General features: G+C 40.9%; 1 protein-coding gene across 2 annotated transcripts in view; it reads right to left on the bottom strand.

The window, feature by feature from the left end:
* The window catches only part of CMYA5 (cardiomyopathy associated 5), a 107,548-nt gene that overhangs the window by 13,499 nt on the left and 73,955 nt on the right, over positions 1-20,094 (bottom strand). For both annotated transcript variants that reach the window (XM_067731108.1, XM_067731107.1), the window contains exon 9: positions 19,081-19,228. In XM_067731108.1, coding sequence (XP_067587209.1) covers positions 19,081-19,228 — 148 coding nt within the window. The remainder of the gene's footprint in view (positions 1-19,080; positions 19,229-20,094) is intronic.

Here is a 20,094-nt window from a genome sequence, read left to right as displayed (position 1 = left end):
AGTTCTTGGGTACAAAAATGCAACATCACAAAAATTTCAATACTCCCTAAATTAATCTATCAATTTAACATGATCTCTAAAAATACCAAATTGTCAGGGGCAGGGGAGTAGAGGTGACTACACAGTCTGATTCTAAAGATCATATGAAAAATAAACTAGTAAATAGCAAAAAAAAAAAAAAAAAAGTCATGAAGGGGTAACCTAACCTACATGAATTCTAAAATTATAAAGCTATAATAATAAAAACAGCATGGTACTAGGGCATAAATAGATGGGTCAATGGAATAGATTATAAAGGTGAGGAATAGACCCAAATACATAGGTTCTTTAGTATATAATAGTGGAGGTATTTCAAATCAGAAGGGGGGTTTTCTTGCTGGCACAGAGGGATAGCCATAGTAGAAAAAATAAAGTTGGATTCCCTACTGCGTACTTCCTCCTGAAAGTAGATCTAAACTAACATTAACATTAACAAATACGTATGGAGAGGAGCTTTAAGATGGCAGAAGAGTAAGACGCGGAGATCACCTTCCTCCCCACACATACATCAGAAATACATCTACATGTGGAGCAACTCCTACAGAACACCTACTGAACGCTGGCAGAAGACCTCAGACCTCCCAAAAGGCAAGAAACCCCCCACGTACCTGGGTAGGGCAAAAGAAAAAAGAAAAAACAGAGACAAAAGAATAGGGACGGGACCTGCACCAGTGGGAGGGAGCTGTGAAGGAGGAAAGGTTTCCGCACACTAGGAAGCCCCTTCGCGGGCGGGGACTGCGGGTGGCGGAGGGGGGAAGCTTCGGAGCCGTGGAGGAGAGCGCAGCCACAGGGGTGCGGAGGGCAAAGCGGAGAGATTCCCGCACAGAGGATCCGTGCCAACCAGCCCGAGAGGCTTGTCTGCTCCGCGGGGGCTGGGAGCTGAGGCTCGGGTTCAGAGGTCAGATGGCAGGGAGAGGACTGGGGTTGGCGGCGTGAACACAGCCTACAGGGGGTTAGTGCACCACAGCTAGCCGGTAGGGAGTCTGGGGAAAAGTCTGGACCTGCCGAAGAGGCAAGAGACTTTTTCTTCCCTCTTTGTTTCCTGGTACGCGAGGAGAGGGGATTAAGAGCGCCGCTTAAAAGAGCTCCAGAGACAGGTGCGAGCCGCGACTAACAGCGTGGACCCCAGAGACAGACATGAGACGCTAAGGCTGCTGCTGCCACCACCAAGAAGCCTGTGTGTGAGCACAGGTCACTACCCACACCCCCCTTCCGAAGAGCCTGTGCAGCCCGCCACTGCCAGGGTCCCGGGAACCAGGGACAACTGCCCCGGGAGAACGCACAGCGCGCCTCAGGCTGGTGCAACATCCCTCCGGCCTCTGCCCCCGCAGGCTCGCCCCGCACTCAGTACCCCTCCCTGCCCCCGGCCTGAGTGAGCCAGAGCCCCCTAATCAACTGTTACTTTAACCTTGTCTTGTCTGAGCGAAGAACAGACTCCCTCAAGCGACCTACACGCAGAGGCGGGGCCAAATCCAAAGCTGAGCCCCTGGGAGCTGTGAGAACAAAGAAGAGAAAGGGAAATCTCTCCCAGCAGCCTCAGGAGCTGCGGATTATATCTCCACAATCAATTTGATGTACCCTGCTTCTGCGGAATACCTGAATAGACAACGAATCATCCCAAATGGAGGAGGTGGACTTTGGGAGCAACGGTATATATATATTTTTTCCCCTTTTTCTCTCTTTTTTTTTTTTTCCGGTACGCAGGCCTCTCACCACTGTGGCCCCTCCCGTTGTGGAGCAGAGGCTCCAGACGCGCAGGCTCAGTGGCCATGGCTCACGGGCCCAGCCTCCCTGCGGCACGCGGGATCCTCCCGGACATGGGCACGAACCCGCGTTCCCTGCATTGGCAGGCGGACCCCCAACCACTGTGCCACCAGGGAAGCCCCCTTTTTCTCTTTTTGTGAGTGTGTATGTGTATGCTTCTGTGTGTGATTTTGTCTGTATAGCTTTGCTTTTACCATTTGTCCTAGGGTTCTGTCTGTCCGTTTTTTTTGTTGTTTTATTTTAGTACAGTTTTTAGCACTTCTTATCATTGGTGGATTTGTTTTTTGGTTTGATTGCTCTCTTCTTTCTCTCTTTCTTTTTTCTTTTTATATTACTTAAAAATAACTATTTTTTACTTTAATAACTGTACTTTATTTTATCTTCTTCTTTCTTTCTTTCTTTTCTCCCTTTTATTCTGAGCTGTGTGCATGACAGGCTCTTGGTGCTCCAGACAGGAGTCAGGGCTGTGCCTCTGAGGTGGGAGAGCCAAGTTCAGGACACCGGTCCACAAGAGACCTCCCAGCTCCACGTAATATCAAAGGGAGAAAATCTCCCAGAGATCTCCATCTCAACGCCAAGGCCCAGCTCCACTCAACGACCAGCAAGCTACAGTGCTGGACACACTAAGCCAAATAACTAGCAAGAAAGGAACACAACCCTACCCATTAGCACAAAGGCTGCCTAAACCCATAATAAGGCCACAGACACCCCAAAACACACCACCAGATGTGGACCTGCCCAGTAGAAAGACAAGATCCAGCCTCATCCACCAGAACACAGGCACTAGTCCCCTCCACCAGGACGCCTACACAACCCACTGAACCAACCTTAGCCACTGGGAACACACACCAAAAACAACGGGAACTAAGAAACTGCAGCCTGCAAAAATGAGACCCCAAACAGTAAGTTAAGCAAAATGAGAAGACAGAGAAACTCATAGCAGATGAAGGAGCAAGGCAAAAACCCAGAAGACCTAACAAATGAAGAGGAAATAGACATTCTACCTGAAAAAGAATTCAGAATAATGATGGTAAAGATGATTCAAGATCTTAGAAATAGAATGGAGAAAATACAAGAAATGTTTAACAAGGACCTAGAAGAACTAAAGAGCAAACAAACGTGATGAACAACACAATAAATGAAATTAAAAATTCTCTAGAAGGGATCAATAGCAGAATAACTGAGGCAGAAGAACGGATCAGTAACCTGGAAGATAAAATAGTGGAAATAACTACTGCAGAGCAGAATAAAGAAAAAAGAATAAAAAGAATTGAGGACAGTCTCAGAGACCTCTGGGACAACATTAAATGCATTAACATTCGAATTATAGGGGTCCCAGAAAAGAAGAGAAAAAGAAAGGAACTAAGAAAATATTTGAAGAGATTATAGTTGAAAACTTCCCTAATATGGGAAAGGAAATAGTTAATCAAGTCCAGGAAGCACAGAGAGTCCCATAAAGGATAAATCCAAGGAGAAACACGCCAAGACACATATTAATCAAACTATCAAAAATTAAATACAATGAAAAAATATTAAAAGCAGCAAGGGAAAAACAACAAATAACACACAAGGGAATCCCCATAAGGTTAACAGCTGATCTTTAAGCAGAAACTCTGCAAGCCAGAAGGGAGTGGCAGGATATACTTAAAGTGATGAAGGAGAAAAACCTACAACCAAGATTACTCTACCCAGCAAGGGTCTCATTCAGATTTGATGGAGAAATTAAAACCTTTACAGACAAGCAAAAGCTAACAATTCAGCACCACCAAACTAGCTTTACAACAAATGATAAAGGAACTTCTCTAGGCAGGAAACACAAGAGAAGGAAAACACCTACAATAACAAACCCAAAACAATTAAGAAAATGGTAATAGGAACATACATATCGATAATTGCCTTAAATGTGAATGGATTAAATGCTCCAACCAAAAGACATAGACTGACTGAATGGATACAAAAACAAGACCCATATACATGCTGTCTACAAGAGACCCACTTAAAACCTAGGGACACATACAGACTGAAAGTGAGGGGATGGAAAAAGATATTCCATGCAAATGCAAATCAAAAGAAAACTAGAGTAGAAATTCTCATATCAGACAAAATAGACTTTAAAACAAAGACTATTATTATAAGAGACAAAGACACTACATAATGATCAAGGGATCGATCCAAGACGAACATATAACAATTATAAATTTTTATGCACCCAACACAGGAGCCCCTCAATACATAAGGCAAATACTAAGTCATAAAAGGGGAAATCGACAGTAACACAATCATAGGAGGGGACTTTAACACCCCACTTTCACCAATGGACAGAACATCACGAATGAAAATAAATAAGGAAACACAAGCTTTAAATGATACATTAAACAAGATGGACTTAATTGATATCTATAGGACATTCCATCCCAAACCAACAGAATACACATTCTTCTCTAGTGCTAATGGAACATTTTCCAGGATAGATCATACCTTGGGTCACAAATCAAGCGTTGGTAAATTTAAGAAAACTGAAATCGTATCAAGTATCTTTTCGGACCACAATGCTATGAGAGTAGATATCAATTACAGGAAAACATCTGTAAAAAATAGAAACACATGGAGGCTAAACAATACACTACTTAATAACCAAGAGATCACTGAAGAAATCAAAGAGGAAATCAAAAAATACCAAGAAACAAATGACAATGAAAACACGATGACCCAAAACCTATGAGATGCAGCAAAAGCAGTTCTAAGAGGGAAGTTTATAGCAATACAACCATACCTTAAGAAAAAAGAAACATCTCAAATAAACAACCTAACCTTACACCTAAAGCAATTAGAGAAAGAAGAACAAAAATACCTCAAAGTTAGCAGAAGGAAAGAAATCATAAAGATCAGATCAGAAATAAGTGAAAAAGAAATGAAGGAAATGACAGCAAAGATCAATAAAACTAAAAGCTGGTTCTTTGAGAAGATAAACAAAATTGATAAACCATTAGCCAGACTCATCAAGAAAAGAAGGGAGAAGACTCAAATCAATAGAATCAGAAATGAAAGAGAAGTAACAACTGACAATGCAGAAATACAAAGGATCATGAGAGATTACTACAAGTAACTCTATGCCAATAAAATGGACAACCTGGAAGAAATGGACAAATTCTTAGAAATGCACAACCTTCGGAGACTGAACCAGGAAGAAATAGAAAATATGAACAGACCAATCACAAGCACTGAAATTGAAACTGTGATTAAAAATCTTCCAACAAGCAAAAGCCCAGGACCAGATGGCTTCACAGGCGAATTCTATCAAACATTTAGAGAAGAGCTAACACCTATCCTTCTCAAACTCTTCCAAAATATAGCAGAGGGAGGAACACTCCCAAACTCCTTCTACGAGGCCACCATCACCTTGATACCAAAACCAGACAAGGATGTCACAAAGAAAGAAAACTACAGGCCAATATCACTGATGAACATAGATGCAAAAATCCTCAACAAAATAGTAGCAAACAGAATCCAACAGCACATTAAGTGGATCATACACCATGATCAAGTGGGGTTTATTCCAGGAATGCAAGGATTCTTCAATATACGCAAATCTATCAATGTGATAAACCATATTAACAAATTGAAGGAGAAAAACCATATGATCATCTCAATAGATGCAGAGAAAGCTTTTGACAAAATTCGACACCCATTTATGATAAAAACCCTGCAGAAAGTAGGCATAGAGGGAACTTTCCTCAACATAGTAAAGGCCATATATGACAAGCCCACAGCAAACATCATCCTCAATGGTGAAAAACTGAAACCATTTCCACTAATCAGGAATAAGACAAGGTTGCCCACTCTCACCACTCTTATTCAACATAGTTTTGGAAGTTTTAGCCACAGCAATCAGAGAAGAAAAGGAAATAAAAGGAATCCAAATCGGAAAAGAAGAAGTAAAGCTGTCACTGTTTGCAGATGACATGATCCTACACATAGAGAATCCTAAAGATGCTACCAGAAAACTACTAGAGCTAATCAATGAATTTGGTAAAGTGGCAGGATACAAAATTAATGCACAGAAATCTCTGGCATTCCTATAAACTAATGATGAAAAATCTGAAAGTGAAATCAAGAAAACACTCCCATTTACCATTGCAACAAAAAGAATAAAATATCTAGGAACAAACCTACCTAAGGAGACAAAAGACCTGTATGCAGAAAATTATAAGACACTGATGAAAGAAATTAAAGATGATACAAATAGATGGAGAGATATACCATGTTCTTTGATTGGAAGAATCAACATTGTGAAAATGACTCTACTACCCAAAGCAATCTATAGATTCAATGCAATCCCTATCAAACTACCCCTGGCATTTTTCACAGAACCAGAACAAAAAATTTCACAATTTGTATGGAAACACAAAAGACCCCGAATAGCCAAAGCAATCTTGAGAACGAAAAAAGGAACTGGAGGAATCAGGCTCCCTGACTTCAGACTATACTACAAAGCTACAGTTATCAAGATGGTATGATACTGGCACAAAAACAGAAAGATAGATCAATGGAACAGGATAGAAAGCTCAGAGATAAACCCACGGACATATGGACACCTTATGTTTGATAAAGGTGGCAGGAATGTACAGTGGAGAAAGGACAGCCTCTTCAATAAGTGGTGCTGGGAAAACTGGAAAGCTACATGTAAAAGTATGAGATTAGATCACTCCCTAACACCATACACAAAAATAAGCTCAAAATGGATTAAAGACCTAAATGTAAGGCCAGAAACTATCAAACTCTTAGAGGAAAACATAGGCAGAACACTCTATGACATAAATCACAGCAAGATCCTTTTTTACCCACTTCCTAGAGAAATGCAAATAAAAACAAACAAATGGGACCTAATGAAACTTCAAAGCTTTTGCACAGCAAAGGAAACCATAAACAAGACCAAAAGACAACCCTCAGAATGGGAGAAAATATTTGCAAATGAAGCAACCGCCAAAGGATTAATCTCCAAAATTTACAAGCAGCTCATGCAGCTCAATAACAAAAAAACAAACAACCCAATCCAAAAATGGGCAGAAGACCTAAATAGACATTTCTCCAAAGAAGATATACAGACTGCCAACAAACACATGAAAGAATGCTCAACATCATTAATCATTAGAGAAATGCAAATCAAAACTACAATGAGATATCATCTCACACCAGTCAGAATGGCCATCATCAAAAAATCTAGAAACAATAAATGCTGGAGAGGGTGTGGAGAAAAGGAAACCCTCTTGCACTGTTGGTGGGAATGTGAATTGGTTCAGCCACTATGGAGAACAGTATGGAGGTTCCTTAAAAAACTACAAATAGAACTACCATATGACCCAGCAATCCCACTACTGGGCATATACCTTGAGAAAACCAAAATTCAAAAAGAGTCATGTACCAAAATGTTCATTGTAGCTCTATTTACAATAGCCCGGAGATGGAAACAACCTAAGTGCCCATCATCGGATGAATGGATAAAGAAGATGTGGCACATATATAAATTGGAATATTACTCAGCCATAAAAAGAAATGAAATTGAGCTATTTGTAATGAGGTGGATAGACCTAGAGTCTGTCATACAGAGTGAAGTAAGTCAGAAAGAAAAAGACAAATACCGTATGCTAACACATATAGATGGAATTTAAGAAAAAAAAATGTCATGAAGAACCTAGGGGTAAGGCAGGAATAAAGACGCAGACCTCCTAGAGAACGGACTTGAGGTTATGGGGAGGGGGAAGGGTGAGCTGTGACAGGGCGAGAGAGAGTCATGGACATATACACACTAACAAACGTAGTAAGGTAGATAGCTAGTGGGAAGCAGCCGCATGGCACAGGATATTGGCTCGGTGCTTTGTGACAGCCTGGAGGGGTGGGATAGGGAGGGTGGGAGGGAGGGAGACGCAAGAGGGAAGACATATCGGAACATATGTTTATGTATGACTGATTCACTTTGTTATAAAGCAGAAACTAACACACCATTGTAAGGCAATTATACCCCAATAAAGATGTTAAAAAAAAAAAAATCTTCCAACAAACAAAAGCCCAGGACCAGATGGCTTCACAGGCGAATTCTATCAAACATTTAGAGAAGAGCTAACACCTATCCTTCTCAAACTCTTCCAAAACATAGCAGAGGGAGGAACACTCGCAAACTCATTCTACGAGGCCACCATCACCCTGATACCAAAACCAGACAAAGATGTCACAAAGAAAGAAAACTACAGGCCAATATCACTGATGAACATAGATGCAAAAATCCTCAACAAAATAGTAGCAAACAGAATCCAACAACACATTAAAAGGATCATACACTATGATCAAGTGGGGTTTATCCCAGGAATGCAAGGATTCTTCAGTATACGCAAATCAATCAATGTGATACAGCATATTAACAAACTGAAGGAGAAAAACCATATGATCATCTCAATAGATGCAGAGAAAGCTTTCGGCAAAATTCAACACGCATTTATGATCAAAATTCTCCAGAAAGTAGGCATAGAGGGAACTTTCCTCAACATAATAAAGGCCATATATGACAAACCCACAGCCAACATCATCCTCAATGGTGAAAAACTGAAACCATTTCCACTAAGATCAGGAACAAGACAAGGTTGCCCACTCTCACTACTGTTATTCAACATAGTTTTGGAAATTTTAGCCACAGCAATCAGAGAAGAAAAAGAAATAAAAGGAATCCAAATTGGAAAAGAAGAAATAAAACTGTCACTGTTTGCAGATGACATGATACTATACACAGAGAACCCTAAAAATGCTACCAGAAAACTACTAGAGCTAATCAATGAATTTGGTAAAGTAGCAGGATACAAAATTAATGCACAGAAATCTCTGGCATTCCTATACACTAATGATGAAAAATCTGAAAGTGAAATTAAGAAAACACTCCCATTTACCATTGCAACAACAAAATTAAAACAACTAGGAATAAACCTACCTAAGGAGAGAAAAGAACTGTATGCAGAAAACTATAAGACACTGAAGAAAGATATTAAAGATGAAAAAAACAGATGGAGAGATATACCATGTTCTTTGATTGGAAGAATCAACATTGTGAACATGACTATACTACCCAAAGCAATCTACAGTTTCAATGGAATCCTTACCAAACTACCAATGGCATTTTTCGCAAACTAGAACAAAAAATGTCACAATTTGTATGGAAACACAAAAGACGCTGTATAGCCAAAGCAACCTTCAGAAAGAAAAAAGGAGCTGCAGGAATCAGGCTCCCTGACTTCAGACTATACTCCAAAGCTACGGTAATCAAGACAGTATGGTACTGGCACAAAAACAGAAATATAGATCAGTGGAACAGGACAGAAAGCCCAGAGATAAACCCATGCACATGTGGTCACCTTATCTTTGATAAAGGAGGCAAGAATATAGAGTGGAGAAAAGACAGCCTCTTCAATAAGTGGTGCTGGGAAAACTGGAAAGCTACATGTAAAAGAATGAGATTAGAACACTCCCTAACACCATACACAAAAATAAACTAAAAATGGATTAAAGACCTAAATGTAAGGTCAGACATGATAAAACTCCTAGAGGACAACACAGGTAGAACACTCTATGACATCAATCACAGCAAGATCCTTTCTGACCCACCTCCAAGAGAAATGGAAATAAAAACAAAAATAAACAAATGGGAACTAATGAAACTTAAAAGCTTTTGCACAGCAAAGGAAACCATAAACAAGACCAAAAGACAACCCTCAGAATGGGAGAAAATATTTGCAAATGAAGCAACTGACAAAGGATTAATCTCCAAAATTTACAAGTAGGTCATGCAGCTCAATATCAAAAAAACAAACAACCCAATCCAAAAATGGGCAGAAGACCTAAATAGACATTTCTCCAAAGATGATATACAGATTGCCAACAAACACATGAAAGAATGCTCAACATCACTAATCATTAGAGAAATGCAAATCAAAACTACAATGAGATATCATCTCACACCAGTCAGAATGGCCATCATTAAAAAATCTACAAACAAGAAATGCTGGAGAGGGTGTGGAGAAAAGGGAACCCTTTTGCACTGTTGGTGGGAATGTAAATTGATACAGCCACTATGGAGAACAGTATGAAGTTTCCTTAAAAAACTAAAAATAGAACTACCATGCGACTCAGCAATCCCACTACTGGGCATATACCCTGAGAAAACCATAATTCAAAAAGAGTCATGTACCAAAATGTTCATTGCAGCTCTATTTACAATAGCCAGGACATGGAAGCAACCTAAGTGTCCATCGACAGATGAAGGGATAAAGAAGATGTGGCACACATATACAATGGAATATTACTCAGCCATAGAAAGAAATGAAATTGAGTTATTTGTAGTGACGTGGATGGACATAGAGTCTGTCATACAAAGTGAAGAAAGTCAGAAAGAGAAAAACAAATACCATATGCTAACACATATATATGGAATCTGAAAAAAAAAGGTCATGAAGAACCTAGGGGCAAGATAGGAATAAAGACACAGACCTACTAAAGAATGGAGTTGAGGATACGGGGAGGGGGAAGGGTAAACTGGGACAAAGTGAGAGAGTGGCATGGACATATAGATACTACCAAATGTAAAATAGATAGTTAGTGGGAAGCAACCGCATAGCACAGGGAGATAAGTTCGGTGTTTTGTGATGACCTAGAGGGGTGGGAGGGAGGCTCCAGAGGGAGAAGATGGGGGATATATGTATACATATAGCTGATTCACTTTGTTGTACAATAGAAACTAACACAACATTGTAAAGCAGTTATACTCTAATAAAGATGTTTAAAAAAAAAGAAGAAGGGGCTTCCCTGGTGGCGCAGTGGTTGAGAGTCCGCCTGCCGATGCAGGGGATATGGGTTCGTGCCCTGGTCCGGGAAGATCCCACATGCCGCAGAGCGGCCGGGCCCGTGGGCCGTGGCCGCTAAGCCTGCGCATCCGGAGCCTGTGCTCCACAGCGGGAGAGGCTACAGCAGTGAGAGGCCCGCGTACAGGAAAAAAAAAAAAAAAAAAAAAGAAGAAGAAGAGATTAGGACACAGACAGACACAGAGGTACCATACGAAGACACAGAGAAAAAACAGTCACCTACAAACCAAAGAGAGAGGCCTTAGAAGAAATCAACTCTGTAGACACTTTGATCTTGGATGCTGAGCTTCCAGAATTAAAAATACATATCTATTGTTTTAGCCAAAAAAATATACGTATGGCAAAAAATTTTTAAATTGCAACTCATATCATAGATGAAGGCTAATGTTCTTTATAAATCAGAGCTTCTACAAATCAGTAAGAAAAAAATACTATACTCTAACAGGAAAAAATGGGTAAAGGAAATGAACAGTTCATAGAAAAGGAAGTACATGAGTCTGAAACAGACAAAAAGATGTTCAACCTAATAACAGAAATGCACAATTAAACTATAATCAGATTCCTTTTTCTACTTATCAAACTGTCAAGTTTTATCACACCCTGTGTAGGCAAAGGTAATGAAGAACCAAGCACACTTACATGTTGCTAGCCAGAGTGTAAACAGCTACAGCCTCTATGGAGACAATTTGGTAATATCTATCAAAATTCAAAATGTTCATACCTTCTAACCAATCACGGTACTTCTAGGAATGTATCCTACAGATATACCTGCACATGTACGAAACGATATATGCACAAGGATTTTTCTGCAGCACTCTTTGTGAGAATGGAAACAACTTAAGTGCCTCTCAACTGGTCAGATAAATTAATTACAGTCTTAGACTACAACAGAATTGTTTTTTAAAAAACTGATGCAGTTCCATTTGTACTGATATGAGATACCAGGAAATATTTTTAAACAAGAAAAGTAAGGTGGTAGAAATATATATATAGTATGCTACCATTTGTTGACAAAATATAGATGCTGTGTATGCACAGATTATCTTAAAAGATAAATATGAATCAGATAACAGTAATTGTCTCTGGGGAGGAGAACTAAGTAAATGAAGTATAGATAGAAAGGAGACAATTTTCACTGTATTCCTTTTTGTATCTTTTGAATTTGTACCATATGTATGCATTATCTATCCAAAATTAATTAAGCAGTTAACTTTTAGAGCTATATTACAAGTTCAGGAGTTGGTTGAATGTGTTTGCAAAATGCAAACATTAGTTGGAACTCTGTAAAGTAACTTCTCTAGGAATTTTATAATTCAACAATTTGTGTTGGATGGAAGGAAGGCGTGTACATGTGCTCAAGGTAAGCTGAGGGGCTGGTCACCACAAGGAGTGGCTGTCCTCTGCACTGCCATGTCTAATACCTGGATCTACACATGTTTTCTCCCAGGAAAAGGGGGCAGCATGTGTACAAACAATATGGAGGAACCCAGTGCCGTGACTCCTGGAAGCAGCCTACAGATGGTGCTGTCACTGCAGTGCACAACAGATGGCTAAGTATGAATTGTTTTTTAAAAACACAGTGGGCTCTTACTGTTGGCAGCACCAACATTCAGCTAGTCAATCAACACCATTTAACGTGAACTGTGAACAGAGCACACTGCTGGGCCCTATGGGGACCAGCTAGTAAAGTAGTGTTCCCCGTACCTGCCTGGGCGCAGTAGACCTTCTGAATCGGAATCTCTTAAGAGGAGCCCGTGAATATAAACTCCAACAAGCATCCCAGTTGTTTTTCTATGATCAGTTAGGTTTGAGAAACATAATCATAAGATAGTGTGGGGTGAGAAGCGGTGGGCAGGAGAAACAGGAAAAAAGAAGAAAAATCCATGAGAACATAAACAACATGAAATACGAGAACAGCTAACTAAATAGTTTTAGCTATTGGAAGCCATTTATAAAACCTTAACTAACCATAAACATGGAATTTTTTGTTTAAGATGAAAAATTTTGGTTAAATCAAGATTAAGAAGAACATTCTTTATATACTGACTTTTGGGGGTTTTTTTAAACTTGGTAGATAAAAATTTTTGAACAGGACTATTCTTCATTTGATAAATGAGGATATTATGAGACTCAGTGATAACTAAACATCACTATTAGTTCATAATAGTATAGAAACATAACACGAGGGCTGAATCCTGACCCACGGAACTTAGGCTTTCCTGTAATTAGCATCTCGCACAAAATCAAAGAGAGCCAAAGGATTCCAGCAGAAGGATCCTGCAGCTTTGTTTTCTCTGTAGCTAGTTACCCTCCCAAGTTTGAATGATACCATTTATATTTCAGGCAGAGAATCCCAGGAGCCTAGTAACATTCATTCATTCTTCTGGATTCTCTAAGCTCTCCTTTACCACTCAGAGGTCACATAGGCGGACAATTACTTGAGGTCCCATAGAACTGCCTTCACAGAATGGCGACTTAACGTTGTACTTTCAAGAGCCCCTTTAAAAAATGGTTACACAGGGAATGTTTTTGCATCTTTTGTAAAACTGTTCTTAAAGACAATCACTACTATCTTGTTCAATAGCCCTTATATAAAGATCTACGTGAAAAATTCATCTTAGAACTGAATGTCAAGAAATATAATTGTCTCTCTTAGTGAAGTGCTGTGTTTCCTTTTATTTAAAAAAAAGATGCGTTACGTAATCTCTTTCTTTCTCCCTCTTGCTCTCTCTCCCCACTCTCCTGTTTTCACTTTAGCTGCCAGGAAGTTCATATTCAAATTGTATGTTCCGTTGAGGTACTGTTCTTAGCCTATGCTTTCTGATACAACCTCCTTCTGCATGACCTGGCTCTTGCTCTTACAGGGTTGTTTTTAGTGGCTCTAGCGTGCCTGGGTCTTTTATTGTGAACTAGAATACTTTGGGAAATTGACAGATCATACGTTAGAAGTGAAGGAATAGGCTGGTTTTCCACTGACTGAGGTTTTACTACACAACCAGGAGGTGTATAGGATTTTCAATGATCAAAGTTAAGTCAGATTCATTTGGGAAGAAAATTCATTTAGAAAAAGCTGAATGCCAAGAATTTCAGTGGGAGCGGGGTGGGGGTGGGTGGGAGGGTGGATTATCTTCCGGTAGCTCTCTCTCCCAAGGGCTCCCTGAAGAGGAATATTACAACTTGGGTCAGGAAAACAATACCATATGAAGATTGTCTATTAATATTGTCTCTTAATTACTCAATGCATTTTCTCCCAGTCATGTCAGTTGTCCTTCCTGTCACCCTGTGAAGCAAGCACAGGGCAGGAATGACTGCCTCTTTTACCCATAGGTTGTGGAGAAGGTCAAATCATTTGTCCTTGGCCCTATGGTCAGTCATCACCTCTCCAGCTGAAAGCTTCGTAAAAACTTTTTAAAAAGAAAAAAATTCCGGGATTCTTCATCTCCTGCTCAGGCACCAAGTTCATTAGGAAATTCACCCTTATTTGTCTTTATTATATGGACAAAGTGGCAGTCATCCCCAGCTAGAATACCCAGCTGTGACAGACAATCCTGTTCCTGTCCCATCACGTGTAACCCCAAAAGCTAGAAGCAGGAGCTCACGAGTCCAGCACCCAGAGCCTCACCCACGCTGGGGAGGCTCCCAGGGAGGGTGGCCCGGGAGGGTCTCCCTGCCTACAGCCTTGGCCGGGGCTGGGGAGCAGGAAGTTCACTACCAACCACTTCTGTGGCGTATTGAGTCTCACAGATTTGTCATTCAGTACACAGCTTCTTTCTGCACAGCCTACACAGCTAAGCCCTGTACTATATTTCTCGCAGTTTTCCCTCCTCCACCCACAGTTCTGCTGACTTCTTTCCACACAGGAGAGACAGAACAGCTGAGGAAACAGCAGAGCGGTGGAAAATTTTTGCAAGTGTTTTGAGCCCACCCAACCTGAGGAGAGCATTCAAAGAAAAACAGGAAAGGGTGAGTAGGAGCTCCCTCAGCCCCCGCACACAAGCCGGGGATTGTCACTCCCGCCCACCCCCAAGCCCAGTAGGGGCCGACTGCTGGGACAGAGCCGCAGTGCCCACACACCAAAATATGCAAATGTGTCTTCTGGAAGGATGATGGAATGGAGGCAACTGCTCGGCTATTTCAGACACCACATCATGGAACTCGGGAGCCCAGTAGGCACATTGCATTCAAACCCCTACTCTGAGAGGTTAACCAGCAACTTTGGTCTTAGATTGGAATTTCTAGAGGCCGTCATACGGGAGAGTGAATGCAGGTCCGAAGCTGGATGTGTTTCTGTTCTGGCAACCAAAATTAGACTCCCTAATCTAAAGGGTAATCAATGCCCTCCATGTGTGTATGTGCAATTTCATATTACTCATCCTTTTCTCCCTTCTCATTTCCTTTCAACTTCTCTTCCCACTCCAGACCGGAGCTTTTAAGTCTGTCTGTCTTTTCAGGGATTGAGGGTGAGAAAGAGATGTAAATTCATTTAGTTCTTAGTCCTGTTGGGTTCTCCATCTCTCCTTTGCTAGAGATTCCAGCCAGTTAGAGGACTTGGAGTTGGCAAGGGCAGAAGGAGACCGGCTAATGCCATCATTCATCTACTCGTTCACTCATTAAATAGACCTTTAATAAACAGCTGCATAGATAAGGTTCCTGTCCTTACCCATTTTTTTGTGGGGTTTCTTTTGTGGTTTGTTTTCTTTTCTTTCTGCATCTGATTTAGAACAGGGGTTTTGCATAGAACCTAAAATGTATGTAAGGGTTATGTAACCAATGGATCAACAAGATTATCAGCGTCCTTCCCTATAAGTGATCCATGAAAAGGCTTCCAGTCCACAGGTTAGACTAGTCTTATCTCCTACTTAAGTATCCAAGCACTAAAATTAACTCATTCACCATTCTTCTTTACTTTGTTGGCACAGTTTATTTTTTTTCCCATTGTGAATAGGAGGTTATCCTCAAAGATGACCTAACTTTTTTTGTTGGTGTCAATATTATGTGTTCAATGTTGATGATATTTACCCATCCAGGTAACACATATGTATTGAGTAGCTACAATATGCCAGATGCTGTCTCAGGCACTGACGCTGCCACTTTAAATAATAACCCCTTCATGGAGCCAACAAGTGAGCGGGATCAGACAATCCTTGGCTTGCTGTTCTTTCCAAGACACAAAATGACTTTAATTATGCACTGCTATGCAGAAAAACAAAGTGAAGAATGTGGTTCTAATAGAATGGAACAGTAGGGATTGTTTGCCTTTGTTGGCTAGGGGTGATCAAGTGTTGAGGTTCTTTGTTTATCAATTCTACTGTCTGACTAGCTGTCTACAACTGACATCCTAGAGATTGGACCATATAGATGATAGTAAATAGTTAATGTTTTGTAGGGTTTTGAACCATCAGACATTGTAGGGAATGTTTTAAAGTTGGCTGTAAGAACCAGATGGTCAAAGACCTAAGACACATGGCTACTCCAGAAGAGTAGAATTTTCCTTCCCTCCTGAACTCTTAAATTGGAGAACAAAAGGGATACAGATGTGTTTTGCAGCACTGGGACTCTGAAATTAAGGATGAATTATTTCACAGTCTGTTGATGCCAACCAGAGGTATAAGGCATTGAGGTTTCTTGTATTCGTGAGGGATCACAGGGTAGTGATTTGTGGCCAACACAATTGTGCTTGCCTCAAAAAATTACCTATTGTAGGATTCAGCAGGGATCCAGAGAGGCTGGAGAGTCATCCCTGGGCTGCGGATTGAACATACCATTCTACCTCCTGGCACTGAGGGGTCTTTCAGCACGTAATTGGAAAAGAGCTCCATCTCCAACACAGCCCCGAACTGTCAGCAAGCCTTCTGCATGTGGAATTTCCCTTCACTTCTAGCTTGCTGGACCACATCCATTCAATAACAAAGGATTCTTGTAGTGTTCCGTAACTTCTACAAACTTCTGCTTATCCAGCCTCTCAAATGCTCTCCTTTGACAAGAAAAATAAAAATGAACCCCCTGGCAAAGCCTCAAAGGGATAAACTAATGACAAGTCATGTTTTAATAAGCTCAACTTTTGTCTTAATGAAATTGGTGGATGGCCATTTTTTCCCTAGAAATGGAACCGTCAATGATTTCTCTGGCTTTGATGAAGGATTTGTTTGGAATGCATTATTCCCTGTTGATATCAAATGGACTTTTTTTTTTTGAGGGCCCCAGGATGATCAGAGAAAGGAAAAACTTTAATTAAAGGGGTTTTGAATGGACTGTGTTCTCTCTTTACATCTATGTTTTTCGTGTGACAAAGGAAACCCAGGATACACGATAACTTCCAGTTGTCAGGCTGTTAAGGTCTGCTAACTCAGTCTGTGTAATGACACAAGATTTAGAACTAGTGGAAAGAATAAGACAAACCTGAGTGTGCATCCTGACTCCACTCCGTCATTTAATACCTTGGCCAAATTATTTAACCTCCCTGAGTCTCATTCAATGGAAGTCATGACCTCCCTCCTAGAATTGTCGAGAGGGTTAGATGAGATTTAGCACAGCTCCTGGCATGTTGAAGGCCCTCGGTGATGCCATTCCCCCTTCCATCCCCCCATTCCCTTCTCCCTGTAGCCGCATTTATGAGATGACATCACAGTTCCCTCAGTGGGATGGCTACTAGGTCTCAGGGTTTCTCTCAGATTTCTGCTGATTTAAGAATCCAACTGTGCTGGTATTATTTATGCAAATGTCAGCTGGGGACCGATGCTATAACAAGGATGAGTCACTTCAGAGCATTCCTTCACAGTCTCATCTTGCCTCAGAAAGAACTGGGCTTTCCTCACTGATGGTGAAGAACGATGGGAGAGATTGCCCTGGGACTCAGGCACTCCAGACCAAATGCTCTCCTAGCACCAAGAGTCTTTTGCAGAGAATGTCCAGGACTCTCCTGGGTGACATTCAACAGTGGTTAGCAGCTTGGACTGTGAAATCTAACAAAACAAGGTTTGAATCCTGATTGCCACTCACTAGCTGCTAGCGTCTCAAAGCATATGTTTTCTCTCAGAGTTCGTTTGAGGATTAAATAAGGCAACATACATAAGGCACTTAGAATAGTGACTTGGCACATAGTAAATGCTCAATAGAAGCCAGTTATAATCTCTTTCTCTTTGTCTCTGTCTTTGTCTCCCTCTCTCTCCCTCTTTTCTCTCTCTTCCGTCTCTCTGTTTCTGTCTCTGTTGGTCTGTCTGTCTGTCTGTCTCTCTCTGAGTTAACCTCTCGGCTATTTGCTGATCATTGAAGCCTGCCTTCTAGCAATTGGCACATTAACAGAGATGTTGTTTCTTGTACATTTACTACGTTCTCACTTCTGCTGAAATGTCTACATCCCACCTATACGCACTCCACTCAACATTAATTTGTCCTTTGATCGTTATTTTGTGAAGCCTGCCTTCACATACTTGAAAGAAACTATAATTATTGCTCAGTCGTATGAAACCTCAAATCATAACTAAATAAATAGCTGTTGATTGATAATGAAAATAATCAAGAACTTAAATAATATACTTTATTAAAAAGCTAATTTCATACCATTATTTCCAAGTTCCATATCCTGCCAAAATAGTTTATCTCAGTAAATTTCGTTTAAAAAAATCCCTATCAAAATCTGAATATTAATAATGATGATTTGAATCTTCATCATGGAACACAAAGTTGCCCTATTGCCGTGGATTGGAGGTTAAGAAGTAAATGAAGTAACAGTAAATGAAGTAACATTTACCAAAGGTCCTCTGGATGCACAGCCCTTTATTGATAAATTTTAGCTTCATAATTTTAGTGAGAGAGCTTTACATTTCTTTTTTCCAGAAAAAGTCTCTAGATTCTTCATGCTCTTGAAGAGGCATCTGCCTCTTCAAGAGCATGAAGGTAATATATATTACCACAGATATATATATATCTCTGTGGTAATATATATGTCATTAGGTCCTTTATATTACCAATATATCACGGAGACATTCAAATTTACATTATATACAAGCTCGCTATTAGTTTCCTGAGTTAGGTGGTACCTATTCTGATCTAACTACTAAAAAGCAGATAACGTATGCATATATCCTGTCTAATGACTCAAGTTAAATATACCTCAAAGAATGTTCTATCTTATTAAAATTCACATATATTTTTCTTACAAGGGAGTGATTATTCTGCATTGCAGCATGTGTTTATTACAAACTTAGAGTTCATCGACGAATAGTGATGGAATTGCAAATCAAGTCAATGGCTTAATTAGCTCAGGAGGATTTTAGGAAGCTTTTCTCCCTCCGTGAGCATAAGCTTAGAGGTTAGCTTGGAGGCCTGCGCTGGGTTCCTGGCACCCCAGGCTCTCCCCATGGAGAGGGATCTTTACCTGAGGCCCTCGCCCTCGGGAGAGTGCTGTCTGCAGTACTCCAAAGTGTAGGTCTCAGTGGCCTCTGGGTTGGCAGGCCGCCATCGGATGGTGGCCGTGTTCCAACACACAGTACAGTCCTCGGCACAGATCACAGGGGTGGAGGGCGCTGCAGAGAGAGAACCAAGTCAATTGTGGAGCAGTCTATGGCAGTTCTGCTTCCCTGGTACTCTGGGAAGAATGCTTGGGCATGATTTTGTTTTCATTTTTGACTAAAAAATACATTCTGGGTTGAAAATCCAAAAGGTATAAAAATGTATACAGTGAAAAGGCTCCCTCCCACCCCTGCCTTCCAAATTGCCCTGTTTTTACCCATCCCCAGTCTCTAAAAGCAGCTTCCTATAAATCCTACCAGAGCTTCTTCATACATATACAAGTAAATCAAAGTATTCTTGTCCCCTTCCTTTACACAAAAGTTAGCCATGATTTTGCCATCAATAGGTGCTCAATAAATACTTGTTTTAAAAGGCAAGAAGAAAGGATAAACCAGTGGAAGTAAGTTAACTGCCTCAGAGGGGTATCCAAGACAGGCCAGGGCAGGGACAGTTAGAATTATCTTAAAGGTGGGCTTCCCTGGTGGCGCAGTGGCTGAGAGTCCGCCTGCTGATGCAGGGGACACGGGTTCGTGCCCCGGTCTGGGAAGATCCCACATGCCGCGGAGCGGCTGGGCCCGTGAGCCATGGCCGCTGAGCCTGTGCATCCGGAGCCTGTGCTCCGCAACGGGAGAGGCCACAACAGTGAGAGGCCCACATACCAAAAAAAAAAAAAAAGAAGAATTATCTTAAAGGCAATGCAAACTCAGCTTATCCTACACCTGCTTCAGCCCCCTGTGAAAAGGTTCCATCATGGGAATGCATTCCCAGCTGAATACCATTGCTGAGAAACATTTTGGGGTTTCCCAGCACCTATACGAGGAAGCCTGAGCTTCTTACCTTAGCAAATGTGGACTCTATACACTAGCCTTTCTCATCTCAT

This window comes from Pseudorca crassidens, chromosome 3, assembly GCF_039906515.1.
Source record: "Pseudorca crassidens isolate mPseCra1 chromosome 3, mPseCra1.hap1, whole genome shotgun sequence".
In the NCBI taxonomy this organism is placed as follows: Eukaryota; Metazoa; Chordata; class Mammalia; order Artiodactyla; family Delphinidae; genus Pseudorca; species Pseudorca crassidens.
This window is presented reverse-complemented; position numbering and strand designations above follow the sequence as displayed.